The 14,035-nt window shown below is 41.7% G+C and overlaps 1 protein-coding gene across 12 annotated transcripts in view; it reads right to left on the bottom strand.

Annotated features, from left to right (window-relative positions):
• FTO (FTO alpha-ketoglutarate dependent dioxygenase) overlaps positions 1–14,035 on the bottom strand; it is a 406,506-nt gene that overhangs the window by 233,332 nt on the left and 159,139 nt on the right. For 9 of the 12 annotated variants that reach the window (XR_016390975.1, XR_016390973.1, XR_016390974.1 and 6 more), the window contains exons 6-7: positions 12,864–13,007; positions 6,087–6,206 (exon numbers count right to left, since the gene is read on the bottom strand). Coding sequence is in view for 8 of the 12 variants with exons in the window: in XM_022555117.3 (XP_022410825.1) it covers positions 6,087–6,206; positions 12,864–13,007 (264 nt within the window). In the remaining 4 variants the exon portion in view is untranslated. Of the gene's footprint in view, positions 1–6,086; positions 6,207–8,479; positions 8,610–9,298; positions 9,429–12,863; positions 13,008–14,035 lie in introns of those variants that run through there. The other 3 variants (XM_022555119.3, XM_022555118.3, XM_089903055.1) reach the window with 3 other exon arrangements.

Here is a 14,035-nt window from a genome sequence, read left to right as displayed (position 1 = left end):
TATATACACACACACACACATATATATATATAAGTTGATGACTCCACCATTAATATGGACAAAAAATTAACATTTCTATTTACATCACTTTCTTCCTCACACCCCCAAAAATCTTTAATCTTGGAAGAAAGTTTAAAATGAACTTAGCTAACTGAACTATAATAAGATGGCAAAAAACAGTATACCTCGCCTATATTTCAGTATGTGAAAAAGCAGCCTTGTTCCTTTATTCAGTTACAAAGAATTTAATCTAAAGCACTGTGATGATAGCTTCATTAATCTCTCCAAAAACAAACAAACTGCTCTTCGGCTCAATCATTCCCCACCTTAGTGTAACCTATACTAAGAAGGGCTCAGCCAGACAGCAACAGAAAGGCTCCACGGCCTGAGCTTTCCCAGATGATTTACACAGGCCAGAATGACAAGCTGAAAGGCATGACTCATCTTGAAATTAAACGATTACAACTAACTCCTAAAGGACAACTTTCACATTCTTAAGTATCTTTCTCTCTTAAAACTTTAACAACAAGAAACTGAACAGTACTAAATAAAACACCTACTCATTTTCCACATCTCTCTGCCCTCCCGTGCCAAATTTTAACATAAATGGGTAGAATTAAATGTAGCCGATAGCTTACCTAACATAATTATATGTTGTGTTTTACACTGTTTCAAAACGGATACATTAAAATAATCCAGTCTTGGCTCTGACCCACTAAAGTCAATAAAGGTTATTAAGGCCAACTGCCATGTAAATGCACTGCTATCCCAGCACGAGGACCTGTCAAGGCAGGAAATGCAATTCAAAACATTCAAAACGATCAGGATCTACCCTTGTCTTCTAGAAAAAAAAAAAAAAGCAATGAAAAAAGAAGGAGGAAATTTCTCTCCAGTACAAAAATCATCCGTACTTCTGAAAATGTTTACTCTGGAAAGTATTCTAGAATATTCTATTGAATTATACCAAATTGACCTTTTTTTTAAGGTCAAAAGGAAATGAATAAATGTCATCAATTTAGAGGACATCACACCTAGCATTCTTTTCTGTATCACTGTGAATTCAATAGTGTTAAAACATTTTTATAGGTAAAATAAATGTCAGTTTTGCAAAGTGCGATACCAGACCCTAAGAGACAAATGGCCTATCCGTTGAATCTCTGGCTACAGCAAGACTTCCTCACCTCACAGGAGAGTTCGGCTTTTCATATTTTTTTTTACCCAGAAAGCAAAGCCTGTACAGTTTCCTTTCAAATGGTAACTGTCTCTTATCCTGAACAGTCTCCCCATAATACGCTAATCTTGGATGTGGGGTGGTGGGCTGGTTTTAAAAAAGAATAAAACACAAATACAAATATTTAAATAGTGTTAGTGTCATAGTACCTTCCTGAAGAGCAAAATGAGAGGAAAGACTAGGCTAACTTCCTAGGTTGTAAGAAAGGGTTCTGGGGGGCTTCCCTGGTGGCACAGTAGTTAAGACTCCGCCTGCCAGTGCAGGGGACACGGGTTCGAGCCCTGGTCCGGGAAGATCCCACATGCCACGGAGCAGCTAAGCCTGTGCACCACAGCTACTGAGCCTGTGCTCTAGAGTCCGCAAGCCACAACTACTGAAGCCCGTGCGCCACAACTACTGAAGCCTGCGCACCTAGAGCCCGTGCTCCGCAACAAGAGAAGCCACCGCAGTGAGAAGCCCTCACACCACAATGAAGAGTGGCCCCTGCTCACTGCAACCAGAGAAAGCCTGTGTGCAGCAACGAAGACCCAACACAGCCAAAAATGGATAAATAAATAAATAAATTTTTAAAAAAAAGAAAAAGAAAAAAGAAAGGGTTCTGGTGCTCTGGGCTTAATGGCTCAAAACTTCATGAGGTAATATTCAGGGGAAATGTGATATTTTATCAGAATGTCATTCAAATATAAGGCTTAACATTTACATCACAAGAGCATGCCCAGAGTAAAACTATCCTCGGGGAGGGAAACGTTAAGAATAAACAGTGTGATAAAAAAACGTTGCTTGCTGGAACACGGGATTGGCAGTGGAGGCTAGGGGAGTTTTAGAGACAGCTGATTAAACTTTTTAAAATATGTGACTGGTTATGACATGTGAAGCAATTACCATTAATGGAAGAAATGTGATTTCAAAGCTCATTTTCCGTTCTTCTTTTATATCCTACCTGAGACTACTCCTTTCCAACCACAAAGGAAAAAAATGAACACAAAGACAGAGAGGAATTACAACACAAGTCTCTTCCCTGGTATGAGGGCTGTCAAAGGTTGCTTTAATCACAAGCAAAAGGTGAAAAGTAATGTACATGTTGCCCGAGGTTTTTTGTTTTATTTTCTCGCCAAAGGAGATCAATGCTATGTTGCAGAACAGACAAAATACATTAATTAGAGAAATCTTTCCACAACACACATGTGATTTTTACAATTCAAAACAGCATAACGATAAAGAAGAATCATTTGTCTAAAAGGATCATCATTTTGAGTCGTATATTCCCTGGAAGCAAAGTGAGTACATTCAGAAAGGCCATTTGGCTTAGTCTAATTCTATAGAATCCAAATGTGCACCAAACACTGCACTTTTTATGTTAAATTGCTGTTGAATTTGTTAACCCACAACTGATTTCCTGTGTTATGGAATCTTGGAGATTACAGCTAACTTGAAGCAACAGGGATAATTCTGGACAGTTAATGGTGCATTTGTCTGCATTTTCCTGAAAGGCTTAGCATCTGGGGGCGTCAAACTGGTAGCTCAACATTGCCCCCTACTGCTCACAACTGAAAAAATATGAGGTGGGCTGGTACAAAGTAGGAATTTAACCAGCCCGTGCCAATTCCACCCAGAACACACAAATACCAGATGGCACTGCACTAACAGCCACAGAACCGTAGACCTGCCCAATGATTATTCTCTTCTGTCTCTTCCAATAGCAAAAGTAAATTCTTATGAATTTGCTAAAAGTCGTTTAAAAAAAGGCTTGAAGCTGAAATTTAATTTAGAAGTGCCATTCCTTTTATCTTGGCCCAAACCTTCACTCTGCTGATAACGATCATCCTGAGGCTTGCTGAGACACAGAGGCCATTGATTTCACTCAGAACACTTAGTAATGCCACACCAACTGCAAGGAAACTCGCTCTGGAGAATTCCCAAGACTGTTCTTCTTTTTAGTATTTTTACACGAGAGTTATAAAGGGAGACAGTTGATCTAATGTGCCATCACCGCCAAATTTAAAAATATATAAATAACTAAACAGTTTAAGTGAATTCATAATGAACATCGCTGGTAAGCTCACAAAACCAAAGATTTCACTTTTAAAAAAGCCCTTGAACAAAAGCAATACAAAAACATTTAAAAAAATCAGTGAGTTTCTTTCTTATTTTGCCAACTCTAATTGTTTAGCTGTTAGAGTTTGCCAGCTCTAATTCAAAGAATTGTCAAATTACAATCCCAAAGTCAAACTGATGCCTTAGTGTCAAGGTTCAGCAAGTAAAGAAGTTCTAACTCAGATGCAAACAAAACCAGAATTACACAGTGAAAAAGAAATTCCCTAAAAGTGAAGCTGCCTTATGTATACATCCCATAAAAATGGAGCATACTCCACACAGGCTAATTTTAGGAACAGAACTAACTGAGGAAATTTCAGCATGAACTTTTCATTACCTCCAAACCCAGTTTTACAATGCTCCATTTTGCACTGATTCAAGTCTTTGGAGAAATCCATTTTTGTGATACTATTAGTACACTAAAAGGACGACAACTTTCCTCCCCCCGACATATATTCATGAAAAGGCATGGTTTAAAGATTTAAGGAAATGTCTGAAAAGCAGAGACTTCTGGACTCTGACCCAGACTTTCAAACTGGGGCCCCTTCAGGGTTGTGACTTGATATTTTCATTATTATAAAATAGGGATTAGCAATAACTACCCATTTTTGCAAATCAGTTCACTGTTTCTAGCACATCTCAAAGTGTGTGCAGTGGTACTCTCTCAAGAGGTCAGCAGGCTTTTATCACTTTTCCACTACATTCCAAACCTGACGATTTGGAGGTAGAACAGTGAGGTGATACATGGCATGACCCTACAGCCAGTCTTCCTGAGTTCTCATCCCAGCTCCCCAACTTAGTTGTATGACCTTGAGGAAGGCAGGTAAACCTTTTGTGCTTCAGTCTCCTCATGTGTAAAATGGGGGAAAAAATACCTACTTTATGGGGTTGTCATAAAAGTTAAATAAAATAGTGTCTGGTACTTAATAAGTATCACATAAGTATTTGCTATTATTACTATTATTTTAATTTAGACTTACTCCAAGTGGCCTCAACTTGCCTTCTAGCTACATTTCCTACGACACATCCCCTGAATCCCGTGCTCTGATCACACTGTACTTCCCCACTCCTGATCTTGTTTTTACAGTTCCTGGGGCCTAATGCTCCTCTCTGAATGCCTTATCCGACCCTACTTCTCCCCACCCAAGGTCCCCAAAAGCCACATCTGCTGTTTCACAACTGTCCCAGCTCCAGTGCTCCGAATTTAATACTCCGGCCTCTGGATGGTGATTTTTTTTTTTAATCTCTATTACAGGATTTCATTTTAGCTAATGCAACACCTGGCTATATTCATGCTTCTCTCCTTGTTAAACGGAATGTAGTGGTTAAGAGCACAAGCTACAAAGCCAGGCTGCCTGGGTTTCAGTCTCGCTCTGCCACTTACTCCATGACCTTGGGCGAGGCACTTAGTTTCTCTAGGGCTTGGTTTTCATGTCTATAAATTAAGGTTCATAACAGTTTCTGCAACTCACAGGACTGCTGTAAGAACTTTAAAAGTTAATATAGGGGGTTTCCCTGGTGGCGCAGTGGTTGAGAGTCCACCAGCCGATGCAGGGGACACGGGTTCGTGTCCCAGTCCGGGAAGATCCCACATGCCGCAGAGCGCATGCCGCGGAGCGGCTGGGCCCGTGAGCCATGGCCGCTGAGCCTGTGCGTCCGGGGCCTGTGCTCCGCAACGGGAGAGGCCACAACAGTGAGAGGCCCGCGTACCACAAAAAAAAAAAAAAGAAAAAAAAAAGTTAATATAGGGAAAACTCTTAGAATAGTGCCTGGTGCATATAAAAATGCAAATGAAGTTTAGGAGTTGTACTGTTCTCATCGTCGCTTCCCAGTGTATGTCTAACACGGTGCCTTACATGTCGGAAACGCTCAATAAAGGTTCACTGCACGGAACTAAGCTTGTACTGACAAAATCCTTGGCTGTTCCCACTGCCTTCCCAAGAGTAACCTAACTCACTAATTTAGAGATTTTTGTCTTTATTTATTTTTTAATTAACGTATAGTTGATTTACAATGTTGTGTTAGTTTCAGGTGCACGGCGAATTGATTCAGTTATACATATATATATATAAATCTAGGGCCCCCCTGGTGGCGCAGTGGTTAAGAATCCGCCTGCCAATGCAGGGGACACGGGTTCGAGCCCTGGTCCGGGAATATCCCACATGCCGCGGAGCAACTAAGCCCGTGCGCCACAACTACTGAGCCTGCGCTCTAGAGCCCGTGAGCCACAACTACTGAAGCCCATGCGCCCAGAGCCCGTGCTCTGCAACAAGAGAAGCCACCGCAATGAGACGCCCGCGCACTGCAACGAAGAGTAGCCACTGCTCACCGCAACGAGAGCCCGCGTGCAACAACAAAGACCCAACGCAGCCAAAAATAAATAAAATAAAATAAAAAATAAATCTATTCTTTTTCAGATTCTTTTCCATTATAGATTATTATAAGATATTGAATATAGTTCCCTGTGCTACACAGGTCTTTGTTGTTTATTTTATTTATAGTAGCATGTATCTGTTAATCCCCAACTCCTCATTTATCCAGCCCCGCCTCCCCTTCCCCTTTGGGAACCTGAAGTTTGTTTTCTATGTCTGTAAGTCTATTTCTGTTTTGTAAATAAGTTCATTTGTATCATTTTTTTTAGATTCCACATATAAGCGATATCATATGATACTTGTCTTTCTCTTGCCTTTACCCATGCAAATTAGGCAGCCGAGGATTGCCGGAGCACAACATCCCAGGAAATCCGGTCCCAGATACTTACCAGGCCTTCCATCTTCTTCCACAGCTCTTCCAGCTGAGTCATAGGTTGACACCACCAATCGGTGCACCTTTTGTACCGATTGCCTTGAAACCAAAACTGTCTCAGCCACTCAAACTCGACCTGGGGATCATAAAGACAAGACCGTGGTTATAATGCCACCATGATGGACAATCAAGGACAGTAAACTTCGTCACTCAGTTCTCCTCCAGTAACTTCACAGCCATAGGGTGAGAAAAGGTGAGAAAAGCTCAGCCTAACCAGTTCCCAATATAACTTGGAGTCTCCTGAGCCTTTTTGCAAGTCAGGAAGAGAGTAGTCTTAAAGCTTACTGAGGGCTTCCCTGGTGGCTCAATGGTTGAGAGTCCGCCTGCCTGTGCAGCGTACACGGGTTCGTGCCCCCGTCTGGGAAGATCCCACATGCCCCAGAGCGGCTGGGCCCGTGTGCCATGGCCGCTGAGCCTGCACATCCAGAGCCTGTGCTCCGCAACGGGAGAGGCCACAACAGTGAGAGGCCCGCGTACCCCCCCCCAAAAAAAAAGCTTACTGAGACAACCCAGGTTGTTGGTTGGTTCATCACTCGGACATGAGGAAACTATAAGTCAATCAACAACAAATCCTGAGATCCTAAAGTTTACAGCAGCCTGCACTGTGTAGGATGGGAAAGATATAATCAAACAAAGTATGTTTTCATTAAATGTCTTTCTTAAAGACCTAGTATTAAGAGCAAAACACAGCCACATATTAGAAGATATCAATTTTAAGTTTCTTAGATCTAAAATAAACAAAGAATTTACCCATGGGCCAGGAGGGGCTGGTGGTAACATCAACTCAGATAACTTGAACAATATAAAGTTAATTACGGCGGCATAAAACCTACGGAGCCATTTAAATTGTCATTTTCAGTTCAGTCAGGGCAAATGACAATAGGTAAAAAGAACAGTAAAGACACTACTAATTTATTTTCCTTCCTATGAACCTAGTATGGTAAACTTCAAATATATGCCTCCTTAGCATCATTCTATTCTAGCCAAACCCCATTATTCATTTGATAATCCATTCCCTTCCCCAGTCTCAGTCCATGTGGTCTGGGTAAAGCTCCAGCTCTTATACCAGGAGTGGAATGTGCAACCCAATCTGAGCCAATCAGCCCACCACACTTCTCCTAGTCACATAACTGGGTTTGGGGGAAACAGGCATATGTTCAATCAGAGTAAGTCTTGAGACTGTCAGAAGATACAGGAAGAGGATTCTTCAAACATTTTGCAGAATGGGAAGAATGGGGGCAACACAGTAGGAAGCAGCTGCAAGATGAACAGTTAAAAACCGGGTCCTGGTGGCATCAACTGAGCCTTGATCAAGCTATTCCTGAAGCCCTTTTTGCTTAACTAATTCAGGTTGAGTTTTCTGCTTCCTGCAATTGAAATAATCCCAATATGTGTAGGTGAGAGGCTGAGTAAAGCTTTGAAAGAATAAGAAATTGTTTCTTATTTTCTTTCACTCATCTCCAACTTGAAAATCAAATTTTACAATCAAAGTACAACTTCATTCATCCCAAAGCTCTTTCTACCTCTGTTGTCTCAAGAAATGTAGAGCTTTCACAGCTTAATGTTGAGTAAGGTTGGCTTTGCTAAGGTAATCATGTTCCATATACAGGCACAGAGCTATTATAAGCTTCACCTGTTACCACAAAGAATTTTTTTTGTTTTGTTTATCCATATTGAACTTTCATGAGGCAAACAAAAGCAACTTGTGAAGATTTAACATTGGTGAAAATGGCTCAAATAACTAATCTGAGAACACCAAGTCATATGAAAGGGTTTTAGTTTACATTAACTAAATGTTTGTTTGATACGTAGAACTGATTTCAGTTAAAGCTGTTTAAACAGAAAAAAAAAAAAGAGGAATGTAGACAATATTCAGACAATAGTTGTTAAACCTTATCTGCAGTATTAAAAGACAGTGGTTAACAGAGGTAAACTTAACTGCTTTGAAAGGAAAATGAATACAAATGTAGTTCAACTTCTCTTTAGATGCAGGTTTAACAACATAATTTGTTACAAGAAAAAAAGAGTTCTTTTTAATAGATTTCACATAAAATTTATTCACACTATAGGAACAACCTGTCAGCAAAGCATCAAGCCCTATGTTTGGGAGAGCTGAAAGGGTTTTTCTATCTTTGGGCTGGTTTTTTCCATTATAAGAACAAAACATATAAACCTTGGCAACCATGGTATCCCAGGAAGCAAAATAATTATCATATGTAATTAGTTCATTCTGCCTTTAAAGGTACAATAGAGTCTGGATTTCAGTAAATGAAAACTCAGAAGCAAGGAGAGGGGCATACCTGGAAACATTGCTGTTGGACAAGAGAGCAAAGAAAGACCCTGTCCATTTTAGCAAATAATGACTTTATCTTCCTCCTTAGATGCCCAACTATCTTTTGAAGCAGACAGTGTCATGGTTAAGAATAAGGGTTCTGGAGTCAGTTCAGATCTGGGCTCCACTACTGAATAGTTCTGTCATCTGTAAAATAAGGATAATTACATAATCACCACATAGGTTTGTGGTGAGGATTAAGTGGGTTAATAATGAACAGCCGACCATATGCCAGGCACTTGGTAGATACTAAGAAAACAGACCAAATGAGGCCACAAGGCCCACCACTTACTGTCCTCAAGAATCTCACAATCTTATGAAATCTTCTGAGCAAGAGAAGTTTTAACAATCATGTCAATTCATGCTCACCCCCGTTCCACGGAGGCCAGTCAGAAAAGTTCAACCCTGAAGCTTATTCCCAACAGAGTTTTTTTTCAGGGGTGGAAGTACTGCCCATGAGATACAATCTTTGTGGGCATCAAACCCATTGGCATGTATTTTAATCAACTCCATAACCTGACTTTTTCACTTCGATGTTGTGGGCAAAAAATATTACAGGATATTCATCCAATGCCACCCTCACCAGTGCTAACACTGCCAAGAGAAGCAGTTGCCTCCCTCCTTAAAATTAATTAAGGAAGCAAAAAATATTTCCAGCTGCTTGATTCAGTTTGGGTTACCAAAAAAAAAGGTGTGCACCCCTCCACCCCAAACTCTGGGGATGAGGAAGGAAAGCTGCAGCCACAGGGTGGATGCTGCATGAAAACCAAAGGGTCAGGATTCAGAACAGAACAGAAGCTTTATTACTTCAAGGCTAAAAAGAATCACAGTCTCACCATATTGACTGACTGATAACGTGCTAGCCATGACAGGAAGAGGGTCTTCATCCCTTCTCCAGAGTGCAGTCCCTCCTGGGAGGCTCACGGCTTCCGGAACTCTCTTGAGGTGCTCTCGGGGTTCATGATGCTTTTAAAACAAACTCCCAGGTTTCAGACATACACTTAATGGAAATTCACTATTATTCAATCTTTGGTGCAGTGACAATGCAAAGATACCTAATGCCCACAGGTATCAGAAGGCACACTGACAGCCTAGGGAACTTGCAGGATCTTGAAGGGCCTTCTGAACCATCAAAGAAAAATGAACACACGTTCACAATAGTGTTAGTTACATAGCTGTGACCCAGAGAAACATCTCTAGAACTTTCCTATTTCACCTGCACCTGCCTTCTCCATGGAATAGTCAAAAAGAAAAAGGTCAGGGCTTCCCTGGTGGCACAGTGGTTGAGAGTCTGCCTGCCAATGCAGGGGACACGGGTTCGAGCCCTGGTCTGGGGGGATCCCGCATGCCGCGAAGCAACTGGGCCCGTGAGCCACAATTGCTGAGCCTGCGCGTCTGGAGCCTGTGCTCCTCAACAGGAGAGGCCGCGACAGTGAGAGGCCTGCACACCGCGATGAAGAGTGGCCCCCGCTTGCCACAACTAGAGAAAGCCCTCGCACAGAAACGAAGACCCAACACAGCCATAAATAAATTAATTAATTAATTAAAAAAAAAAAAGAAAAAGGTCAATCAAGAAAAGCTTTTCTCCTAGAAATGTCTAGAAAAAGTCTGAAGGGGAAGCACAAACAGAATCCACCCACCTACCTGAACCTTAGTCACTGGACATTTAGGCATTGGGGAGCAAAGTCTGTAAGATTCCAAAACCATACTTCTGAGTCACCACGGCACTGTATAGTTGGAAATCATTTCCAACACTCTTACAGGTAAGCAGATGACACCTACTTCTGCCAAGTTAGTTTGGGTTCTTGATTTGGTCCCAGGTCAGCTTATGCATTTCCCTCAAGATGCCCATTGGGCATCATGCCCATCATGCCCATGTGGGAACATGCCCATTGGGGTCAGTGCTCACTGTAATCAATGAAATAGGTTTTTTCATGGAGAAAGACATGAGACCAGGAAGAGATGCTAAGGTCCAATCTACAAAGAGCTACCCAATGAAAGCCCTTTCCCAGTAGCTGTAAGGAAGATGCAGGTCTGATCAGAACAAAATGAGAACCAAATGATCACATCAAATAGTAAATTTTCCTAGGGGAAATTTACTAGGTGACTAGACTGAATTCCATATTTTATGATTTTTAAGAAGGAAAACAGACTATTTTATAAACACAGAGGAAGGTTCTGCTTATACCTCACCAAAAATCTTTTTAAGCGTCTTAAATTGGAAAAAAAAAAAATCTTCTTAAGGTACTCAGTTCCAATCTCCAAAGTCCCCAAATTGTTCAGCTAGAAACTATCTAAGACAAGGAAAACCAACCACTTCTAAACCGACACAGCCCAAAAGACTGCAGACATGAAACCAAGGGCTTCATCCTATAATTAGTCCAGCAAAGGCACATGGCCTTTAAGAAAGAGGAAAGCAAACAGTAAGAACCGTGGAAAGGATTATAGACATTTGTGCTCTCATTCAACAACAGAACCCAGAAGAGCGTGAGCACGCCAACTTGCATGGCCAAAGGAGAGTATCTGATGATGTGTCCTGACATATGGAACTCATTCTGAAAGTAAGAAGATGACCTTGAAGAATCAAAGACTGGGGGATTAGAGAAGACTGGCACACGTGTTACTCAGGTTCAAGACCTCTCTACTCAAGCCGAGGAGCAGCTCGTAAGATAAGTAGATATCTTTTTAAAGATATTACATGGCACTGTGGGAACATTGTTCTCCTCTGCTCAAACCCCCTCAACGGCTCGCTATTACCCTCAGAGTAAAAAGGAAAGCCCTTGTCCTTAGAGGCACCTCCAACGACTGATACAATCTGCGGTTCCCCGTCCCCTCACACCACCTCCGTGACCTCATCTCCTGCAACTGACAGCCTCACTCCCGCCACTCACAGCGGACCGTCCCTGAACCAGTCCACGAACACCAGGCATTCTCCCACCCGCACGGCCCTTGCAGTGGTGTCTCCCTCGGCCTGAAATGCTGTTCCCCAGAAAACCACATGGCTCTCTTCCTCAACCTTGGACAAAGGACATCTTGTCAGCGGGAGTGTTCCCTGCTCCTCTCAATCTCCATTACCTTGCCCTGCTTGGTTTTTCCGGTACCACTTATCAACTTCTAACATACTATATAATAAACTGATGTAGTGTGTTTATTATTTATTGTCATCTCCCTGCACTAGAATGTCTATTTTATTTCCCAACATATCCGAAAGCACCCAGAAAGAGTGCCTCGCGCATGCTCAGCAATTATTTACTGAGATGATTGAGAACATTTTTGTATTCTAATTCTCCACCAATCCTTCTAATTATATCCAAAAAAAAGTCTTTGATTGATGATAATCTTCAAAGATTCTCTACCACTTGGTAATCTCTTTTCGACTTTCATTTCAATGGGTTTTTTTTTTGGGGGGGGGAGTATTATTTACCCACCATAAAATTCACCCATTTTCAGTGTAGAATTCAATGACTTTTAGAATGTACAGGAAGTTGCGCACTAATCTTCCTTCTTAACGTGAAGAATAGAGACTGTAGGCTCCGAACCTTCTCCGGCCAAAAGCGTCTGCTGGAATAGTATAACATTGCTGTTTTCACAGGCTAGAGTTTTCTGGTTACTTTTTCTTTTGGATAGTGATACCAGCTTTCCACTTAAAAGTGGTAATATAAAGCTTCCTTTTTAAAAACTTCTATTTACATAAAAAATGAGTTGATTCTTTTAAAAGTATTGAAGAGATAACAATATATGTAGTCCAAAGACAGAGCAAAAATTGAAAACGTATTAATGAAACTAACAAAGTTTTTGAAACACTGACTCATGGGATCCAGACATGCTGGTCCCACAGACTGCAGAATCGCTACTAATTTCCTGAACAAAAGGCAAGGCTCCTAAGGGTCCACCTGCTCCAAGGATCCACCTCCAGTTTCCATCAGTCCTTGCTGGAAGATTATCCTTCATGGGTCTCTTGTTTGTGTTTCTACATATCTTGCCCTTTGCTTCACACTCTCATTGCAAGGATGTCTTTATAGTGAACACGCTTGGAAGATAGAGTTTCTCCCTCCAGAATAAAGGGTAGGATTGCTAACAGACTTGGAGGATAAAGATGTGTCTTGATCTGGAGCAAACGACAGACATGCCTACTGCCCATCATGGAAGAGTCGGGTTACCTCAGGTCAGGCTCCTCTTCTAGAACACAACCCCTCCAAGTGCACATGCTATCTAGCCCACTGTGCGTTACCCTGTGGAAACAGAGGCTTGGAGAACTGGCACAAAAATGCTCATGCCCTGGCTACTCCTATTGTAAGTAATGAACCATCCCTTGTCTCTTATACTCATAGCAAACTGTGGCCGAATAACTTGTTAGCTAGCAAGTAGGAGAGAATCTTCACAGTTCTTGAAAGTCCTTACCTCGTTGTGGATTTCTTCTCCGTGTTTCAAAACCACTGGCTCCAAGGATTTCAAAGAGACCTCACCATTGTCCGCCTCATCACGGATATTCTGCAGGGCCAACTGGCAGCGCTGTAAGATGTAATCCAAGGTCCCCGTTGAGCACTGCAGAGATAGAACCAGCCACCGAGATGGTAAGCAAACTCCAAGGTTACCATCCCTCTCTTCCTAGGACGTCTGTCCCCTTCCCGGACCTGTCACCCTCACAGGTCAGCCTATGCTCCTCAACTTAAGAATGACTCTAGTAGCTTTCTCCTTGGGCTCTGTGCTGCCAGCTTGGCCGTCACCTGGGTCACTCATCTTGCTGCTTTTTATTACATGGGCTTCATACCTCCAAAGAGTAGGCTCCCTGAAGGCTAAAGCCCTGTTTCAAAATGTATATACTATACATATACTGCAGCACCTAGAACTGAGTCTTAAATATAAAAGAAACTTAGTAAGTAGTTATTGGAGGAATAACTAATTAACCAAGAAGTCAAGAACACTGACTTTATCTCAAGTGCCCTGCACCTAACAATGGGGAAAAAAAAGTAACCAGACTGTAGAACTGGTTCAAAAGTACACAAAATAGAACAGCAATGGGGAAAAAAATGAAGTTATAAACACAGGGCAAAGAACTCATTTTCCTTTTCTGCGAAAAGCATACGCTAGGCAGTTGCAAGTCTGCCTTGGCAGAATAGATTCTTCAAATAATGGAGAATATGTGGTTCATACCCTCAAGGCGTGTTGAAAGGCATAACTTAGTGCCCGGGTATCAGCAAAGGCACAGATAACTAGTCCATCCCTCTCTAAGTCTGTGGGAGCAAAACAGAGGTCAAATGGACAAACTCCCTCTTTGAATGAGCATATGTCAGAAAAGAAGAGGATGCAGGTGGAGTGTGCATCCGTTTGTTTTGATAATGACACGATTTCCTACAATGAGAAAACGCCAGCTGTAAATATCCTTTAGACCCAATGAGGGAAATGTCTCCCCGGAGTATTTTTATTTTAATATTTACAATTTAAATGGATCCCTTCGAAATAACCTTGAAGGCTAATCCCCTGGTACAAAATTTCTTTGCAGTTACTGCCACTTGATACAATGTGACCTGGGCATGCCTGGGGGAAAAAAATGAAGTTTCTGTGCCAAAAAC

Source organism: Delphinapterus leucas, chromosome 20 (assembly GCF_059928025.1).
Source record: "Delphinapterus leucas isolate spDelLeu-1000000601 "Yukka" chromosome 20, BTC_Dleu_Yukka2, whole genome shotgun sequence".
NCBI classification, from domain to species: Eukaryota; Metazoa; Chordata; class Mammalia; order Artiodactyla; family Monodontidae; genus Delphinapterus; species Delphinapterus leucas.
Note: the sequence above shows the minus strand (reverse complement) of the source record. Positions and strands in the feature narration are given on the sequence as shown.